The sequence below is a fragment of the Pinus tabuliformis genome, chromosome J (assembly GCF_031772625.1).
Source record: "Pinus tabuliformis cultivar Carrire ecotype Pingquan chromosome J, CPIR1, whole genome shotgun sequence".
NCBI classification, from domain to species: domain Eukaryota; kingdom Viridiplantae; phylum Streptophyta; class Pinopsida; order Pinales; family Pinaceae; genus Pinus; species Pinus tabuliformis.
This window is the reverse complement of record NC_142295.1, coordinates 878707416-878726895: the sequence shown is the minus strand read 5'-3', so window position 1 is coordinate 878726895 and position 19480 is coordinate 878707416. Positions and strand designations below refer to the sequence as shown.

Below are 19480 nucleotides of genomic sequence, written 5' to 3'. Positions count from 1 at the left end.
GAAGAAACCCAACCTATATTGACTATCGGACAAGCCTTAACCTTCAAAGACTCTACCGAAGATGAATTAATCAGCAGCTTCATTTCTGAACCTTCTTCGGTCAGCCCAGAAATGTATAATCACTTCACTGCAATCTTAGAATCTGAATCTCAGCAGAACCTGAAAGATAAAAGTTTATTTCAGACAACAGTAGGCAGCCCCTCCAAAAGTACAACAATAGAAATTGAGCCTGGAAAAACATTAAATATAAATCCTAACTTAACTGATAATGAAAAACAACAGTTTATAAAGTTACTCCAGGAAAACAAAGAAGCATTTGCATGGGACTATACAGATATGAAAGGGATCTCCCCTGAGCTATGCACTCACCGTATTTATATTAAAGAGGGATCCTGGCCAGTCTGTCAACCCCAGTGGCGAATGAATCCCAATCTAAGGGAAATTGTGAAGGAGGAACTTCAAAAACTCTTGAATGCAGGATTTATATATCCTATATCTGATAGTGAGTGGGTTTCCCCACTTGTGATTGTACCCAAGAAAAATGGCAAATGGAGAGTATGTGTGGATTACAGAGCACTGAATAAAGCCACCCAGAAAGACCATTTCCCTTTACCATTCATTGATCAGGTATTGGATAATTTGGCAGGTAAGAAATTCTTTTCATTCTTGGACGGGTTTAGTGGATATAATCAGATTAAGATTGCACCCCAAGACCAAGACAAGACCACGTTTACTAGCCCATGGGGGACCTTTGCTTACAGGGTACTTCCATTTGGACTATGTAATGCTCCAACAACATTTCAAAGAGCAGTGATAGGGATTTTTTCTGATATGCTAAATGATTCATTAGAAATATTTATGGATGACTTTACTCCTTATCGAGTGACTTTTGAGGATGCATTGCAGAATCTTGAAAAAGTACTTAAGCGGTGTATAGAAGCACACCTTGCCTTAAGCACTGAAAAGTGTCATATGATGATGAATCAAGGTATTGTATTGGGTCACTTTGTCTCATTCCTAGGAATTCAAGTCGATCCAGCTAAAATACAGGTAATTCAGACCCTCCCTATCCCTAAAACACAAACTGATGTAAGAAGCTTCTTAGGACATGCTGGATACTATAGAAGGTTTATTAAGAATTTTTCCAAAATAGCTTCTCCTCTATTTGTGTTATTAACAAAGAATGCTGAATTTAAGTGGACTGATGATTGTGAAAAAGCATTTAATGAACTCAAACATCAGTTGTCTACAGCTCCCATTTTGAGAGGACCTGATTGGGCACTACCCTTTCATATATCCTCTGATGCCTCAGACACTGCAATTGGAGCTGTCTTGGGTCAGGAAGAAAATAATCTTCCCTATGCCATTTATTTTATCAGTAAGAATATGACACCAGCTGAATTGAATTATACAGTCACTGAGAAAGAATTTCTAGCAGTTATTTATGCTATCAATAAATTTCGACATTATATTACTGGCTACACTACTTTTGTGCATACTGATCACTCGGCCATTAAATATTTGATGAATAAATCAGTTACAAATGCCCGAGTCACCAGATAGTTGTTATTATTACAAGAATTTGACATCACAATTGTAGATAGGCCAGGGAAAGAAAATGTAGTTGCTGATTTCCTTTCTCGATTAAAAACTGATGAAAGTGCTCCAGTAGATGATTCTTTTCCTGATGAATATTTATTTGCAGTATCTGCTCACTCACCTTGGTATGCAGACATTGCCAATTATCTAGTTGCAGGAAAACTACCATCACACCTATCACACAGGGAAAGAAGAAAGATCATTCAGCAAAGTGCTAGGTACTGCTGGATAAGCAGGTGTCTTTTCCATACAGGAATCGATCAGGAAATCCGAAGGTGCATTGGTGAAGATGAAATTTATGATGTACTAAAAGCTTGTCATGATGGCCCTTGTGGAGGACATTTTGCAGATAAAAGAACAGCACACAAGGTACTTAGAATGGGTTATTATTGGCCATCACTCTTCAAAGATGCTAGAAAATATGTCAAGGCCTGTGATAGCTGTCAAAGAATGGGCCAACCTAATCACAGGGATGAAATGCCACTCAATCCCCAGGTAATTCTTGAACCTTTTGAGAAATGGGCATTAGATTTTATAGGTCCCATTAATCCTCCATCCAATCGAAGAGTGTACATATTAGTATGCACTGATTACATGACTAAATGGGTAGAAGCTAAGGCACTCCTTAAAGCTAATGAAGAAGCAGTACTAACATTTTTATTTGAAGAAATCTTTGTTAGATTCAGATTGCCTAGAGAATTAGTCACAGATGGAGGACCTCCTTTCAACTCTCATGGCTTCAAAAATACGCTCCAGAAATATCATATTAAGCACAAAATGACTACACCTTATCACCCCCAAGCAAATGGGCAGGTAGAAAGTACCAATAAAGTCATAGAAGCCATCTTAACAAAAACAATAAAGGAGAATAGAAGGGACTGGTTTCAAAGGTTGCCCAAGGCATTATGGGCCTATAGAACTACTTGGAGGAATACTACAGGCTTTTCACCCTATGAATTAGTTTTCGGAAAGAATGCTATTTTCCCTGTAGAGTTTGAGATCAAAACTTTAAGAACTGCTTTAGCTGTTAATCTTGATTTGACTGATGCACAGACAACCAGGTTACAACAACTTCAAGAATTGGACGAGAAAAGACTGGAATCCATCAAACAACCATGATACAGCAACAAAGAAGCAGGTGGCATGACAGAACCATCAAGCAAAAGCAGTTCCAGAAAGGTAACTGGGCTCTACTTTATGATTCTCGTTTCGAGAATTTCCAAGGTAAGTTAAGAACAAGGTGGTTAGGGCCTTATGAAGTGGATGCTGTTTTTCCAAATGGGACAGTTAGACTTTTAACAATTGATGGAAGCAGAACACCACTACTAGTGAATGGCTATCGACTCCGTTTATATCAGAGGCCTGTTTCTAAAGAAGATTTTAAAGCCACTTGCATGGCAATTAAACAGTATTCTTTTCGAGGGGAACTTTCTATTCCTCAAAGCACTTGAATTTCTGTTTATTTATGCATTTTTTTTAGGATAGATATTCTTTTTAATTACTAATAATCCCTGCCAAGGGTTACCATATTATATTTCAGTATTTTGCAGATTTGAGCTGTGGAAAATAGCTGAGAATGAAAGCTTTAAAGGAATCACTTTGCGGACTTGGAATTCTCGTTGCTGCAACACCAATTCCTGTTGCTGCAACACCAATTCCCGTTGCTGCAACACCAATTCTCGTTGCTGCAACACCTTTTCACATTACTACAACATCTTTTCCCGATGATGTAACATCATTCCCAGTGGCTGCAACACCAAGCCCGTTGCTGCAACACCACTTCCCGATCCCGTAATACCTTTTTAGCAATTCTCTCATTTATAAAAACACCAGTCTCTCCACTTCAGCCCCAAGAAACGAATTTTTTATAAAATACACCACTTCTTGTGATGATTACGATACTCCACTATCACTTCCCGTCATTATTATCAAAAATCGCCGGTATTCTCATGCTCTTAGACCCGCGGTAATCATTATGATCCAGCAAAAGATAAGACAAGACTTTTTGACGCAGCAACCAAAAAGGTAAAACATAAAGGTACGCATGATTATGTATGGACATTAAATAATAGTTAATGCGGAGAAGCTGATAGGACTACCAAATAATTGTACTTCCAATCATATCACTTACGCATAAGGGGGGGGGATTACCAAAGCGCTCTCATAATTGCATACTACGCCAACTGCCGCCGCCCTTAACTCTCCCGGTAATATGTAAAAGTCACCTTATCACGACATGTTACCATTTGCAACGGTTTACTCTGAACTGAATTCGGAAACTCGGCTCTGAACTGTGAAATTCACTGAAACAGCAGCTATGGGAGGAAATCTCATCACATATGAACCTGGCACAACAACACTTCTTGAGCTCTATCCCGAAGTTTATCAAATCTTTCTGCAAGCGGGATGGCTAGATTATTTCAGGAGACTTCCAGACTTCGACGCGCAACAAGTCCTCGAATTTGCATGCAATTTAACAGAAGGATTTTCTGTTGTTCAAGGGTTCCAAATCCCAGTCACGGAGGAAGTCATAGCCCAAGTTACCGGGCTACCAGCTAATGGCATACGGTGGTTCAGTAGGAAGCACTTGATCCTTAATGCGCAACAAGATTTTCTTCAACCAGGCGAGCAGGTGGAACCGAAGGGCAGAGGTGTATCACTCCAGTCATTGCCTCAACCGTGGCCGAAAGTTGCCGAATTTGTGAAGCAATACTTGACGTGCGAAGGCCGGTAGCAGGTAATTTACTAGCACGATTTCGTCTTGTTGAATCATTTGAGAAATGGTCAGTTGATAAACATGCCATATTATTTATTGGGATGTCTTAAAAATATGTCACGTTACACTGTCAATGCAAAGCGTCCGCTTCTTTCCTTGAAACATCACCGTTTAGCTCAATTGCTGATAAATAGAGGCCTCGCCTTAAATAACCCTCCACCCCCCATTAATCCCCATCAAGAGGCAGAAATTCCACAGTCGGAACAGGAAATTCCTCATCAGGAAGAGGAAATTCTTCACCAAGCTGAAGACGTACCTCAGCCAGATGTAGAAATCCCTCAGCAAGCAAACGACATTCCTAAAGAAGTCCTCCAGCAAACACCCCCACAAGTTGCTGAAAATGAGCAATCAGCAGTAGAAATACCCACGGAAACAACTCCATCCCCCAACAGAACCAATCCATCCATTCCTATACTTGGTATTTCTACCGACGACTCTGATGATAACATCCCTATTACCTTGCTCAAACGGAAAATGCAGAGGAAAATAGAAACCCCACCAAAAAGAAGAAGAACTAGGGCTTCGGCTAAAGCAGCTGCTATTTCTACCACTGTCCCTATCTTAAAGAAAGCCAGTCTGAAAAGAAAAATGCCTGAATTCCCTGCTTCTCTACCCAAGCAAAGGACTCGGTCGTCTGCAATAGCTGAATCTCCTAGCCACACCCCTCCCAGTTCACCACCCATCACCTTAAAAACCCGCATTCCCACCAGCCCTCGAAACTCCTCTCCCTCACCCTCGGAGGCTGAGATGCAGAGTGTTCACAGTTTCGTGACATCATATTTTAAGGCAGCTGACACACAAGAACCAGCTGCCGACACCCAAGGTAATATTGGCCAAGAAGCTGCAACACAAGAAACAACCACTACCCCAGGTGACACACAAGAACCACCTGTCGAGGGTATAAGGGATCAAATTAATGTTGAAGCACAACCTCTGCCTCCACTGGAACCTGCTGCTCCACAAGCTCAGCCCACCATATCTGCTCTGCAGGAAGAAATTGAATTTCTAAAAGCTCAAATTCAGGACTACCAGGAGGAAATTATAAGGGTCAAGGAAGCCTATCAAAATGAATTTAGCCTGCATATTTTAGCACGAGTAGCATCTGCAGCAGAGAAGAGTAAGGACAATGAATATGTGTGTACCAGTTGTGGTGACATATATACTCAAGCAGGATACAAGGTAGTGGCAGAACCAATGAAGGAAGTCCCTGCTGTTGTGGTTGAAACAAAAGAACCTGTTGTTACACAGATGGAAACACCACAACCCTCCGCTCAGACAGAAGAACCTGCTGACACACAAGAACCAGTAGGCTCTCCAGAAATGGTGCAGAAGCAGACAGAGGAACCTGTTGTCACACAAGAACCAACAGGCTCTCCAAAAAGTGCACAGGAGCAAACAGAGGAACTTGCTGACACACAAGAACCAGTAAGTTCTCCAGAAACTGCACCAGAGCAAACAAAAGAACTTGCTGACACACAAGAACCAGTAAGTTCTCCAGAAACTGCACGGAAGCAAATAGAAGAACTTGCTGAAACACAAGAATCAACAAGTTCTCCAGAAACTATGCAGGAGGTAACAGAGAATAAAGAAGAGGAAAAGTCACCACGGCCTACCCAAATTGCCACGGAACGAGAGGAAGAAATGGTTACAGAAGAAAATGAAGAAGAAAACATGGACTCACCCAGGCCTATTCAAACTGCCATGGAAAAAGAAGAAAATGAAGAAGAAAACATGGACTCACCCAGGCCTATTCAAACTGCCATGGAAAAAGAAGAAAATGAAGAAGAAAACATGGACTCACCCAGGCCTATTCAAACTGCCATGGAAAAAGAAGAAAATGAAGAAGAAAATATAGACTCACCCCGGCCTACCCAAATCGCCATAGAACAAGAAGAGGAAGCAGTTACACAGGACAGGAGGAAATGAGAAAAAAGGCATAGACTCACCCCGGCCTACCCAAATCGTCATAGAAGAGGAAGCAGTTACACAAGAAACAGGAGGAAACGAGGAAAAAGGCATAGACTCATCCCGGCCTACTCCAATTATCACAGAGCAGATTACCCTTGTTGATGCCTTTACACAAACAGAACTTCCCTCTGTTAGTGATGCATGCACAGAAACAGATAGTTTTCAAGAACTAAAAGGAAAATGGTGGAGAGAATATGAGCTGTCACAAGGCAAAGCATTCCAACAGCAAAAGGGGACCTGGTTCAATTATGCATATAAGAACTGGGAAGCACTTGAGCAGTGTAGAGCTCAGTACAAACCAATTAAGGAACTAAAAGCCAGATTGTCCCAGATGTTTGAGTTATTCCAAAGAATACTTGCCACAAGGAAACCCTCTTTCAATTATGCAACATTTTTGAGGGAAAGACTCACATTCTTACAGATAAAGGCTGTTAGGGAAGGTAGACCTCATCAGGTGGTTACATCAGAGCAATTTATGCAAACCTTTGCAGAGGCACCTAAAAATGATCAAAATCTGTTATGCGAGCTTTATCTCCATAATGAAGCCATGACCGAAGAAAGAAACATGAATATGCTACCTGTGGTTGGCGATATACAGCTGAGAGCTTTCATCTCCTTTTTAGCAAACCAACTTACATGGCAGAACGCTTTTACCTCAGCTCAACATAATGAACAGAATTGCCTTCTGTGGATTAGGGCTGAACCTCAGAACACAACCACCTTCATTGCACAACATCAAAGGATGATAAGTGATCCTGAAATGAAGGACCACGTCAGGCAACTACAAGCAGTGGTCCTGAGAGACTGTCAGCACTATGTGAGAACTAAGGCACCATTGGCTGTCAAGGCAAATAACTTGTTCTGGGAAAATTGCCCCAAGGAGAGGCAGGAATACCACCCTTGTAATCCACCTAATTTACAGGCAGCACTCTCAAGGGTACCTTACTATGTTAGATGCATGCAATACTGTGCTGAGAATTGGATTGGCTACAGATTTAAATTTCCACTTCTATGGTTATCTGGTGAACAATACAGGGGTCAATTTGGATCATCCAAAAAGGAAGAAGCAGCAGCATGGAGGCAAATACAGACTGTCTGTGGGTTCAGAGATAAGTTTGATGTCACTTCCTATAACTATTGTCTCAGTAATCTACACTGTTCATCCCAGTACTCCGATTCAGACTCAGAGTAAGCATTGCATGAGGACATGCAATCTCTTCAGTTGGGGGGGATGTTAGGATTCAGAATTGACCATTTTTGACCTTATATTTTGGCCATAATATTATCCTTTTTCAGTTCAATAGTTGTAAGCTTTGATTACATGATGACTTAATCACCCCAAGGTATGAAGTAATTCTCCGCATATCTATATGTTTAATTGTTCATTACATATTCATGATTATCTTTATATTTATCTTTGGAAAAGCTAACTAAGTGCCAAGTAACCGTCGAACTGTCTAAAGTCTGCAGGAATTATAATTCGCAGTTGCTGTAACACCAGAAACAACAACTACGCAGTTGCTGCAACACCAGAAGCAGCAACTACGCAGTTGCTACAACCAGCAACGACAACTATCTAAAGCAGGGGAATGCTATTTTGCAACAACTGGAAATAACAAACGGCAACTATCTGAAGATCACCAGAATTCCGCGCTGACGCAGCATGATCAGCAACTGTCCAAAAAGGGCAAAACACAATTGCTAAAATATCAGAAACAACACGGGTTTACTAAATCAACAACCATGGGGAAACGTCGAAGGATAAAGCGAGAATTCCAAGAAGACGGTCAAAGTTCGGTTACCAGCTGTGTAACAGCAAGAAACCCAAGAAAGAATACATTATTGTAACAGTATCCTGTAACTCTTATTTTTGACAAAAAGATCTAACTGAATGAACTGTGATAATCTATTGTAATAGATGTCTCCTCTATAAAGAGGAGACATCTACATTGGAGACGGGGGAGAAAAATAGTTTTGTAAGGGGAATTTTGAAAGACAACAGCAAAGTCTGAACTCTCATTGTAAATGCATCTTTTGGCAGATGAATAGAAGATTGTTCTGAGTATCTAATCTAGTATTTGCATTCTGGGGAATCTTGTGAGAGGGACTGGGCCCACCTTCCTCACAAGATTCGCCCATTTACTTTTCTGTCAAGTGTGTAAGTGCGTTTGGTAATTTCTTTATGCTGGTACTCTGTTTTGGGATTCTGTAGCATTATCTCTGATAGTTTCGTTTTTGCTGGCACTCTGTTTTGTTAATCGTTTGAAACTGTACTTCACCGGTGAATTAGAATTGCAGTGTGTATTAGCAATCTGGTTACAGGGGCAGGTGCTGAACGTCCTTGTTTGGAGGATAGGGTCCTGATCCTCTGATAACAGAGCATCCATCACTTTTCTTTTCAAATTTGTCATCTTAAATTAACTGCTTTCATTTTATCTTTACAGTACACTGTTATAACATAACGTGAGAATTACGTATACTACAGCTTTTTAATGCTTTTAGAGTTAAGTACATACAGTACGCGGTAGCCTTTGAAATAAAAGACTTTCCCAGGTTGACAATTTAATGTGGTACTTGATTGTTAATAAATAAACAAATCAACTAGCCAACATGGGTGAATTTCTTCATTCTCTCATTGTACTTTGTTTCTGTGCCGAACAATTGATTTCTAATAGAAGAAGAATCTGGTTGGGTTTTCCCCTTGTGGGTTTTTCCCCGGTCATTGACCTAACTTCTTTGTGTTTCATTGAGTTCTTGGCTGTCTTCCATTGTGCATATGGTTTATATGGTTTATGTTCTATGTACAATTTTTTAACTTATTTTGCAACATAAAGAAATTATGGATTTAAGTGATTGTAACAACATAGAACATCAAAATTTCAACACTCATACCCTCTAGATCAACACTTTTAAATTTATTTTGTAAATATTTTTTTTACTAACCCTTTTGTATAGATCTAACATTTGTTTATAATTTTCTATACATTGTATATATTTTCTTGTGTTTTTCCTTGTGTTTTCTTGCAAATCTAAAGAAGGAGGGCAAGTGTTTCAATCTAGATTTCTTGATTCATTTTTTGCAAGTTGTTTTGATCAAAGATCAAAGGAAAAGTCAAAATCTATTGAAGTGAAACCCTTCTCCTCATAAGCATCTAGGGTTCTAAAGAAAGATAAAAAAATTTTGTGAATCCTTTTTTTGGTTTTTATACTCCTCCATAGTACCACAAGGGTTTGAGGGTATTTTTTCCCTCAAATTCATTTTTTTCTGCAAAGAAACTTGCTCATAAAATTTTCGAAATGTTTTTAAGGGTTTCGTTTAGGGTTTAACGATTTTGCAGGCCGAGTTCTTTTTGTGGAGAGGTCGAGAGTTTTGAAGGCACTCTCATTCATCGATTGGAGGAGGGTTTTATAGATTTGTGGTATTAATTTTTTTTTTTTTTAGTTTTTTGTAAATTTCCAGAAGGCAGCAAGCCTTCTAGGCTTGCTTCTCTGCTTAGCTTCATATCCTGTAACCTTTGTGAATTTTGCAGTGATCTAACTTTTGGTTTGCAGATAGTGGAAGAGGTTATCCCCATATTTTTTGGGTCAAAAATCGATTTGTTCAAGGCATTATTAATTTGCAAATTTTTGGCATAGCGAAAGCCCTTGGAGGCCTTCTTTCCTCAAGGTCGTGAGAAATTAAAGGAGCCTCTTTCCACTGGTGCGAAAAGTCTGATTAGAGGGGGGTTGGTAGGAAATTTTGTGAGGAATTTCAAGCCTTAAAAATCAAGAAATTCACCTTAATTTTTATTTTTATTTTTTAAGATCAAATTTTAATTGAATTCCTGAGCTACCATAAGCATCTGAGGCCTCTTTCTCACCCAGGCTGTGAGCATTTCTAGACTATAGTCATCCTTGTTGGGGAATGAAAATCATTGGAGATCTAAAGCATTCGATTTGAGGGATTTAATCCATCGTTTTGGAGGGTTTTTAAGCTAATCATGATTCATAAGTGAATCAATTTTGTTTTCATCTGATGGAGAGAATCACTGTTGTACAGATCACTCTTTTTGTTATAAGTCTCCTTGAAGAGGAGTCTTCCTCCTTTTCAAAGGACATCTTCCTTGTAGGCCTTCATCAAGTGTTTCAAGTCCTCTCTCTCTTACTGTCTAAGAGGGACCTCCTTATCTCTGTAAAATCTGATAATAAAAGGCATCATTTTACTTGAGGGAGATTGGGATTTTCCCATGGTATCCCTGCTTCCTTCCTAGGAGGAGTTTCTTGTGTGTGCTAACTTTATTCTTCCTTTTGCATTTTCTAGTCTTAGATCTGATTCACATTGTTAGCATAACCTTTAGATCTGATCTCTAATGGCATTCAATAGATTAGTTTCCTACTCACTGCATTTTAGGAGTAATCCTTTGATCTGATTTCCCTAGGTCTAGATTCTATGATTAATCATTTTATCTTGTTTGCTATTGGAGACTATATTCTCTACTGATCTAAATTGCAATTGAGGAACTATCGATTAAACTTTGATTTGTATTTTTTATCTAAGAAATAGTTTCCGTTAGCAGTCTCATCTGTCATCTAAAATAACTACTTGTGCTTACATTTTCTCTCAAAGTCTCCTAAAGATATATCATATGTGAAGTGGCATCTAAATCTAATCATTAACTCATTTCACCCAAGAGCAATTTCTAAATTAAAAGAACTTGTATTGGCATTCTTCTTTAATGCTTTGTTTCATTAAGTAAACCTTATATGCTTCATTGGTTATTTGGTTAATCTAATCTTATGTTATAAGTTTTATCATCATCTTGTGAATTAGCATTTCTTTATTGAAGCATATTAATTTACCTTGTATCTCATTGAAGCATTGCAATTTGGCATCTTATTTTGCATTTTAGAACTAGACTTGCATTCTTAAAATCTACCTCCAAGCATAAGCTTGGTTGAATAGAAAGTTTGGGCAACCTTCTCCATTTTTTCAATTTAAGAGCTTGACCCTTACTCAACGGTTAAAACAGGTGACCTTGCAGTTCTTTTGTGGCTGAGTCCCTTGTAGGAATGGAGGCACTTGGTTCGTTAGAAGTTCTAGGTAGGTATCATTAATGAGGCCTTAGCCTTCTTCTCCAGTACCTCTTTCTACAACCTTGTTTAAGACTAGTTTCTGAGAATTGAGGAGAAATTCTTCACCTTAGATTAGGCATTTTAATTAAAATTAACTAAGATCTTGCATATCGCATAGCTTAGTTATGCATTCATTTGTCTAACTTTCTCTCATTTGGGCATATTGTTAATTGTGAACATTTTATTTCACTTGCAATATTTCATCACTGCTTTGTACTGTCGTTTAAATTCCTTGCTCATTGTCCATTGACATTGTCATATCTTATTTGAGCCTTTCTCTTGAAGTGAAGTACATGTTTCTTTCATTTTTGCAAGCTATATTTTCTGCTCATATTTCAAAATTGTGCCTTCTATTGCACTAACATTCTTTCTTGCAACATTGCTTGTCTTGTAACTTGAAATACTATCTTTTGCAAGTGTTATATGTTTATTGAGCATTGTTATTAAGGAACTGGTTTTTATCTGTTTATTTTGCTATTGCCATATCGATCTAATTGGAATTCATCTTGTTAACATATACATTGCTCATTTAATAATCACACTTGTTAGATAATCCTTAATTCAAGTTACGTAGAGAAGTAATCCCCTTGCCCTTAGTCTCCTAGAACTTGTTGTTTCAACAAGTTTCCCTTTACTAACCCCCTTAAGGGACTATCCCCCATAGCTTGTCTAGGAGAGATATTAAATGGAGTGGGTAGGGATTGGGTGATAGCCCCTGCTCTAAGCATTGTGCCATAAGGATTATACCTTGTGGGGTTGGAAAATTTTCCCACATTTAGGTGTACATCATAGGCGACAACATTGTTTGGCACCGTTTTCGGGGATAAGTTTTTTGACTCAGTTTTTCTACTAACACTCCGGTTCTTGCATTTTGGATTTTTAGAGTTATAATCCCTTTCAAGTGGCGATTCTACTTGTTTCATTTTATGCAAGGATTTATGCTTGAAGCCCTCTTCTTGTAGACTTCTTGCTAGTCTTGGACATGAGCCTCTCTCTAATATACATTTGCTCTTTCAGGGTCAAGTGAGCAAGACATCATGGAAGACTTGTTCGCCTCTTGTTATTTTACTAACATTTAGGGCCATCCGCATGATATTCCATATGAGGCCACTGAAGCGATCGATGAGTTGCCTCTTTTCCAAGGTAACAATGCTTTTAGTGCTAAGGCTTGTTGTCGCACAGATTGACACGACAACGCTCAGACCGGGGGCTGTCACTCTGATCCCCGATCTCTCCGTTTAAGCTTGTCTCCCGCGGCTAAGGGGGGTAGACCCTATGATCTGACGAAGACCAACTGTCGACCAATTGGTTGGGAGACACGATATGATAAGCACTAAATGGATTTAGAAGTTTAAAGACCAGTGCCTTATGGGTTTGAATTTTAAATGATCACTTAGTAAATATTTCAGAAATGTAAACCATGTGTAGCAATCATTTATCATCAAATGACTAGAACAGATGCAGGATATTCGATAAACACACAGAGTTCTTATAATGACCAGAGCTCAATAACGATATCCAGTAATTAAAAAATTTGAAGAGATGAATACTTTTAAACAACCACGCAAAATCATGAATCATTAACCAGATACCATATGCAGCTAATCTTTAAGATGATCATTCATGTACAGATTCGTCTAAAATAATAAACATCAGTAATTTTGAATCTCAAAATGATAATTTCCCGAGAACAACTGGATCTGGCAAAAAGAATAATTTCCACAATTTTTTTTTTTTTTTAAATCTAAATATTTAATCAAAATAAACTAAATCAAAAAATTTGATTCCTAAACCCAATTTTTTTTTTTTTAATTAATAAAATCTAAAAAAAATTGAAACAATTTAAACTTAAGATCAAAGCTTAAAAATAAAAATAAAAAAATGAAATTTAAACTAAAAAAAAATAATTCCTAAATTAAAATCTAAGTTAAAACCTATTCTAAAGTAAAAAAAAAAAAAACTAAACTAAATCAAACATTTTAAAACCCTAGACTAAACCTTAATCTAAATTTAAAATCTATAACTAACTCCTAATGTAATATGAACGCCAACTCAATACAAAATCAGAACCTAACAAAAGAAAATCGAACTTATAATAAAACCTAAAAGAAAATCGCAAAGAAAACCCAACCCGTGACTCATATCAACCTTACCTGGTATCGCTTCAGCGTTTTCCCTTTTTATTGTGCGTGGACGTGGCAGATCCGCGGGATTTCAATGGAGGAACACAGGTATGAGGGCGGCGACAGGAGGAGACTGCCACTGGCGCTTGACGGAAAAAGATGTTTAATCGTGAAAACGTTTCAGTCAATGCTTCTGATGCCCGCGCGGAATACTTTTAAAACACAACCCGCAGAGATACAGGCCTGAGCGTTTGTAAATGGAATGACCGACCTCAGATCTGCTGCCTGGCGAGGAAGTGAATCCTGACGCTTTCACACATTATGACTGCATATTCATTCAGATCTACCTGGCCCGATGGTGAGGACGACGGACGTATTGCAGTTATTGAAGATTTCTGGCTGATATACAGTATGTCTGAGTACATATTCAGGTTTTTTCATTACGTCATTGTTTTGAAACGTGCATCCTCCAGTGGCGATTTATAAAACGCATTGGTATTTCTCTTTCCTGATTGGCCTGTAAATGATTCTGGCCCGTGTATGCAGCAGCGAGGGTTTTCTGTAGGCTCACGGATTGCTCTGGCGGTGGCAGCGTATGGTGTATTGCAACGATTTGAATCAAATCAGATTTCTCCACTTGATGCTCACAGGATAACACAATTTCGAATTTTACTTGATAATGCTCAATGCAGTGAGGATCAAGGACGGCAGGGAGTGAAAATGAACGAAGTATGCACCATCACACGCATGGAACACGAATGTATACGTTTTCGTTTCTTTGATCAAAAACTACACCGAAAAATGCTTGCAGCCGTCTCGGTGGCAGAAGGCTGGGCAGCCTTGAACTCCTTCTAAAAAAAATGCTCTTGATGAAAATCCTGTAGCCTCAAACACAAGAAAACAAAACCCTAATTTTAAATCTGTGTATAGAGCAAAAATTGAAACCCTAAAACAGCTGATTAATTTACAGATTTTGGCCCCTTTTTGACAGCCAGATTTAGCAATAAGAGCAGTAATATTTTCAGAAAATTTATTTTAATGTAAAACGCTTCAGAAAACCCTGCATGTATTCATAAAAAAATATTTCGAATGATAAGCCCGGGATCAAGAACTGGCTGGGCTCATTCAGAAAACACAACCCGGGAGTTGGCTGGTTCAGCCGAGAACTTTCCCTAACGCCCGGTAATCTGAAAAAAGGCTTTCCTGCACAACTTAAATTCAACCATCAACATAGAAGGAGAAAACAATAGTGAAACCCCGATCAAATGGAGATACTTGCCATTATATTTCAGAATCTGAACTATCATTCAAACCTCAAAGATCAGACAAGATACCTGTGCCTAGATCAATCTTCATTAAGCTATCATTAATGGCTGAAAATAAAATTATGCAGAACAAATAGAACAATCTTACAACATTTTCAGAAGAGTAACACCAGCAAGATTTTTAACTCCAAAGTCTTCTTTATTGCACAAGAAAAAATGAACTACAAGAGAGCTTCTTCAGCACAAGACTCACAGATCCAATCTTGATCTCAAATGACCCCTAGCACCCTACTTAAAGGAAATGATCCCAATGGCTAGTTCGAGTGATCCATGTCGAAATGATCACGACAGTTGATGAGAATCAAGACATCTCTTAATCTCATCCCTCGATTTATTAAAAAATGATATTTTACATGCATTCACTCAAAATATTATTATTTTAGGGTTTTTGCTTTATTTTATAATTTTATAATTTTATATTTTATATTTTATTTATTATTATTATTTATTTTTTTTAATTCATTTTAAAATGGATCCTCGAACTTAGCCTTTGGAAAAATCTCCTAGGACCTAGGACTTAGGACTCATGAGGGGATTTAAAACATTTTCCAACCCTCAAGACACTTTACATCATGACTTTTACAATTTACATCTTAAGGGGGAAAACCCCTTTATCATAGACCCTCATAAACCACCCAGTTCTGCGACACAACTATAATCTAGCAGATTAACACACTAGGATTCTCCTAAAATTCTAATGACAAAATCCATCCCGGCTTTGGGGTCAGGCTGAAGGAAAACTCTGCCGATCATGGATCGGTGAGACGAAAAACCTTCCGGGACGTAGATTACCATTAGAAAGTTAGGTCCACCTAGGCAATTTACATACACGACTCATATCTGCTAAGATTATTTACAATTCATACATGCAGACTGGGTTTACAATTAAAATGATCAAGCTGCTGATGACTGCAGGATGGCACGGACATGTCGATCAAGTGCTACCACTTTTTGCAAAGAAAAAGGGGGGGTGTATTGCATGGGTAGTTGATCGGTAGTGGTCAACAAGGCTCACCTTAAGAATTTTAATTTTTGTGTGAGCAAGTTGCACCCATCTGCTAACTATGAAAATGTGAAGATGAGGTTTTTCGTTTTTATCTTAGGCACGGATGCTTTGGATTGGTTCACAAAGTTACCTGCTAACACTTTTGATTCTTTACAATCAATCATTCATGCCTTTGAAGATAAATATGGAGATAAAAGAAATGTAAAAAAAAAGTTGAAATTGAAGAAGCTGAAAGTGATCCTATCAAGGAATTAGCCCAAATGGTCAAGGATAAATCAAGTGCGGGTAATTAAGAATGTGGAGGCCAACCAAGCTCGACTCATTAAGACTAATGAAATTAATCATTTTGATCAGATGTCTTCTATGCAAAATCATTTGATTGCCATGGAAGAAAAACAAGCACAATTATTAAAGACCATGGAAATGAATGCCATGAAAGATAATCAGATCACTCTTTAGAACATGATAGAGGCCATGGAGGCAAAGCATACCAGGGAAATAAACACCATGGAGGATAAACATTCTAAAGAAATAACCGCCCTACAGAAAAGATTGATGGAAATGGAAAGATCACAGGTACAGATGTTCCAGCCTAGGCCATATGATGAACATAACAAAGAACTTTCAAGCAATTATAAGACTCCAGTCCACTGAAGCAAGCTCCGTCTTATTATGAGGTCATTCATTCCATTGAAAATGATTGATTGAAGGCGACATGGATGAAAGGAAACTAAGGGGAATTAGGTTCATACTTATCCATCATCCATGTCAGGGCATATTCAGGAAAAAGAACAAAGACATGCGACATATATCTTGGATGTTTCAAATTTTCCATCTGAAAATTTCAAGATCAGGCATAAAGTTATACATTGGTTGCATTATCATCAACATCACAACCCACCAAGAAAAGTAGAAATTGGAAATGAAAGAGGAAGAAGTTTGATGGATCTGATAGCCATCTACAACATAGTATTGGGATGGATCATAGTCCCAAGATATTCAAAATTAGACATGGCACATCAGACAACCAACCCATGGATTTGCCTAAAAGTAAGCAGGTTCTCAACATGAACTGCATTGATGACATATGATGCCATAGGGCATCCTTTGTATTGTATTTATAACCCTACTCTCTTAGATTAGATCTTATTTCTTTTTTTAGAATAGATTTACATTTCATGTTAGTAGAATTACACAACTTCTATATTTGGTTTCATATGATGATTTATGGATTTATATTTCAATGGACGTTGTTGATATAAACCTGTGCCTGGCTTGGATGCAGATTTTGGATTCTCACATTCCTGCAATGGAGCAATGAGTCCCCATGTAGAGCTAGATGTTGACCACTTTGTGTCAACTACCCTATAGTAGTGCACATTTTTTCAACGCATTCCATCATGTTCAAGCATTCAGACATCCATAATTCATCATCATCATTTAGTAGATTATCAAAGTTAGGTAATCCAAATTCTGCAGCCCTGTGGGCCATCATGTAAAAATGATTCTAGTATGTTTATAAAGTCATGTAAAACATTTGGGTAAGCTTAACAAATTTTACCAAAGAGTTTCACTTGAGGGAGTTTTTTTTTCTTCGCTAATTATTTGTGTTTTTCAACATTTATAATTGTTAGATTTTTTCTCCCAAGCATAACCCAAAGCTAGAGTGGCATTTGATGGTGATGTCTTGTTAAAATTGGCAACTAGGGCCAAACTCCATGTGGGTCATATTATTTATGGCAGCTGATATTTTTATTGGATCCCTCTCATTGAGATGTGTAGGATTGATCTAAAGATCATCCGATTCCGATAAGTATTTATGAAGTTATGAATCTATTTATGTTATGGACAAATTGTTAAGTCGGCCAACAACTTATGTAGGCTCAGAAGCCCAACAATCATGTCTATTCAACCTCTACATTTTAGTATAAATAGAAGAGGACTTCAAGTCATTTCTACACACACTTGGATCTCTTCCTCTTTCTACTTGTCTTTGGGTTTTAGTAGGAGGAGAGATCTTAAGGAAAAGTCGGAACTGTCGGAAAAGCCGGAAAAGCCGAAACTGTTGGAAAAGCCGGAAAAGCTGGAACTGCCGGAAAAGCCAGAAAACTGGAACTGCCGGAAAAGCCGGAACTACCGGAAAAGCCGAAAACACTGGAAATACCGAAAACGCCAGAAAAGTCGGAACTTCCGGAAAAGCTGGAACTACCGGAAAAGTCGGAACTACCGGAAAAGACGGAAATGTCAGAAAAGCCAAAAATATCGGAAAAGCCAAAAATCTGGAAAATCCGGAAATGCTGGAACTGCCGGAAAAGCCAGAACTACTGGGAACTGCCGAAACAGCCGGAGCATCTATCTCCGAAGGAAGGCAACATGATGTATGAGATCATGGGCAGCATAATAAGCAGCATGATGATATGAGCATGGGCAGCATAATGATGCATGATGATATGAGCATGGGCAACATAATGATGAATGAAATCATGAGCATGGGCAACTTGATGATGAATAAGACCATGGAAGATGCAGCATGATGAGCAGCATGAAGATGAGAGCAGCTCAATCATCAAGGTTCAACACATGTGACAGTACAACAAGGTGTCACACGGTAATGTGCAGCAAATAGACGAGATGCAACACTATGATAGGTGAATGAGTCACCTTAGAGAATCAGTTGAAGCAATATGTCTTCAACTAATCTCATGTCGATATCAAAAGTCAAAGTGATTGACTTCTATTGTAAATGTACTATCTCTCTCACTTTCTCTGTTGAACTTTGAATAACATAAAAGAAGAATTGATAAAGGGTTTCCCCACATTGGGGTTTGTCCCTAGCTAGCGCCACATCTTGTGTCCTCTTGTCTTGGCTTGTCTTCTACAATTTATATTTATGTTCTATCTGCAGTTTACTTTATGTTGATGTGATTGCTAATGTGGAAAAGAAATTGAAATAAATTGCTCTAGCATAGAACATACCTAAAATTAACATGGTATCGGAGTTGAGGTGAAGACAATGCCCAAGCAAGAGTGAAAGAGCAATCACCAAAGACAATAGGGACAAGACAAAAGGATCAATGGGTTCCACATCTCTCTTCTAAGTTCACAAAGGGTGAAGTCGAAGCAGAACATATTATCAGAATGGCGTAGCGGAAGTTTCTGATGGCCCATCTAAAGATCACTTCATTGGGAAGTTCGGATCTAAGGGTGGAAGGAAAGGCGGATGCCTTGGTTGCAATAAGTTCGGCCATTATGCGAAGGAGTGTCCGAAGGTAATGCAGGTCATCAAGGAAATGGTCAACTCTTCAAAGAAAGCAAGGAACCCCGAATCACTTTTATGTACCTGATCGCAAGAAGAACCTGGTGTCCATCTCGAAAATGGAAGTCAAAGGTTTCAGGGTGGCACTCATTGATGGAAAGGTACGTGTTTGGAAATAGAATTTTCAAAGATGTTTTTGAGTTCAGGGTTGTATCAAATTGCAGGAAGTCCACTGGGGACCATGTCCATTGTCACGTAGCACCGAAGGTTTGTGAGTTAGATGGTGACAGGGATGCTTGAATTCAAAAGGAGAAT

The 19480-nt window shown here is 38.5% G+C and overlaps 1 protein-coding gene across 5 annotated transcripts in view; it reads left to right on the top strand.

Moving 5' to 3' along the window:
- The window catches only part of LOC149229484 (thylakoid lumenal P17.1 protein), a 301289-nt gene that overhangs the window by 139914 nt on the left and 141895 nt on the right, over positions 1-19480 (top strand). Inside the window, exon 4 of one of the 5 annotated variants that reach the window (XM_089375849.1) lies at positions 11353-11425. The exons of the other annotated variants lie outside the window; for them this stretch is intronic. Coding sequence (XP_089231975.1) covers positions 11353-11390 — 38 coding nt within the window. The 3' untranslated portion in view covers positions 11391-11425. Of the gene's footprint in view, positions 1-11352; positions 11426-19480 lie in introns of those variants that run through there. 5 annotated transcript variants of the gene reach the window in all.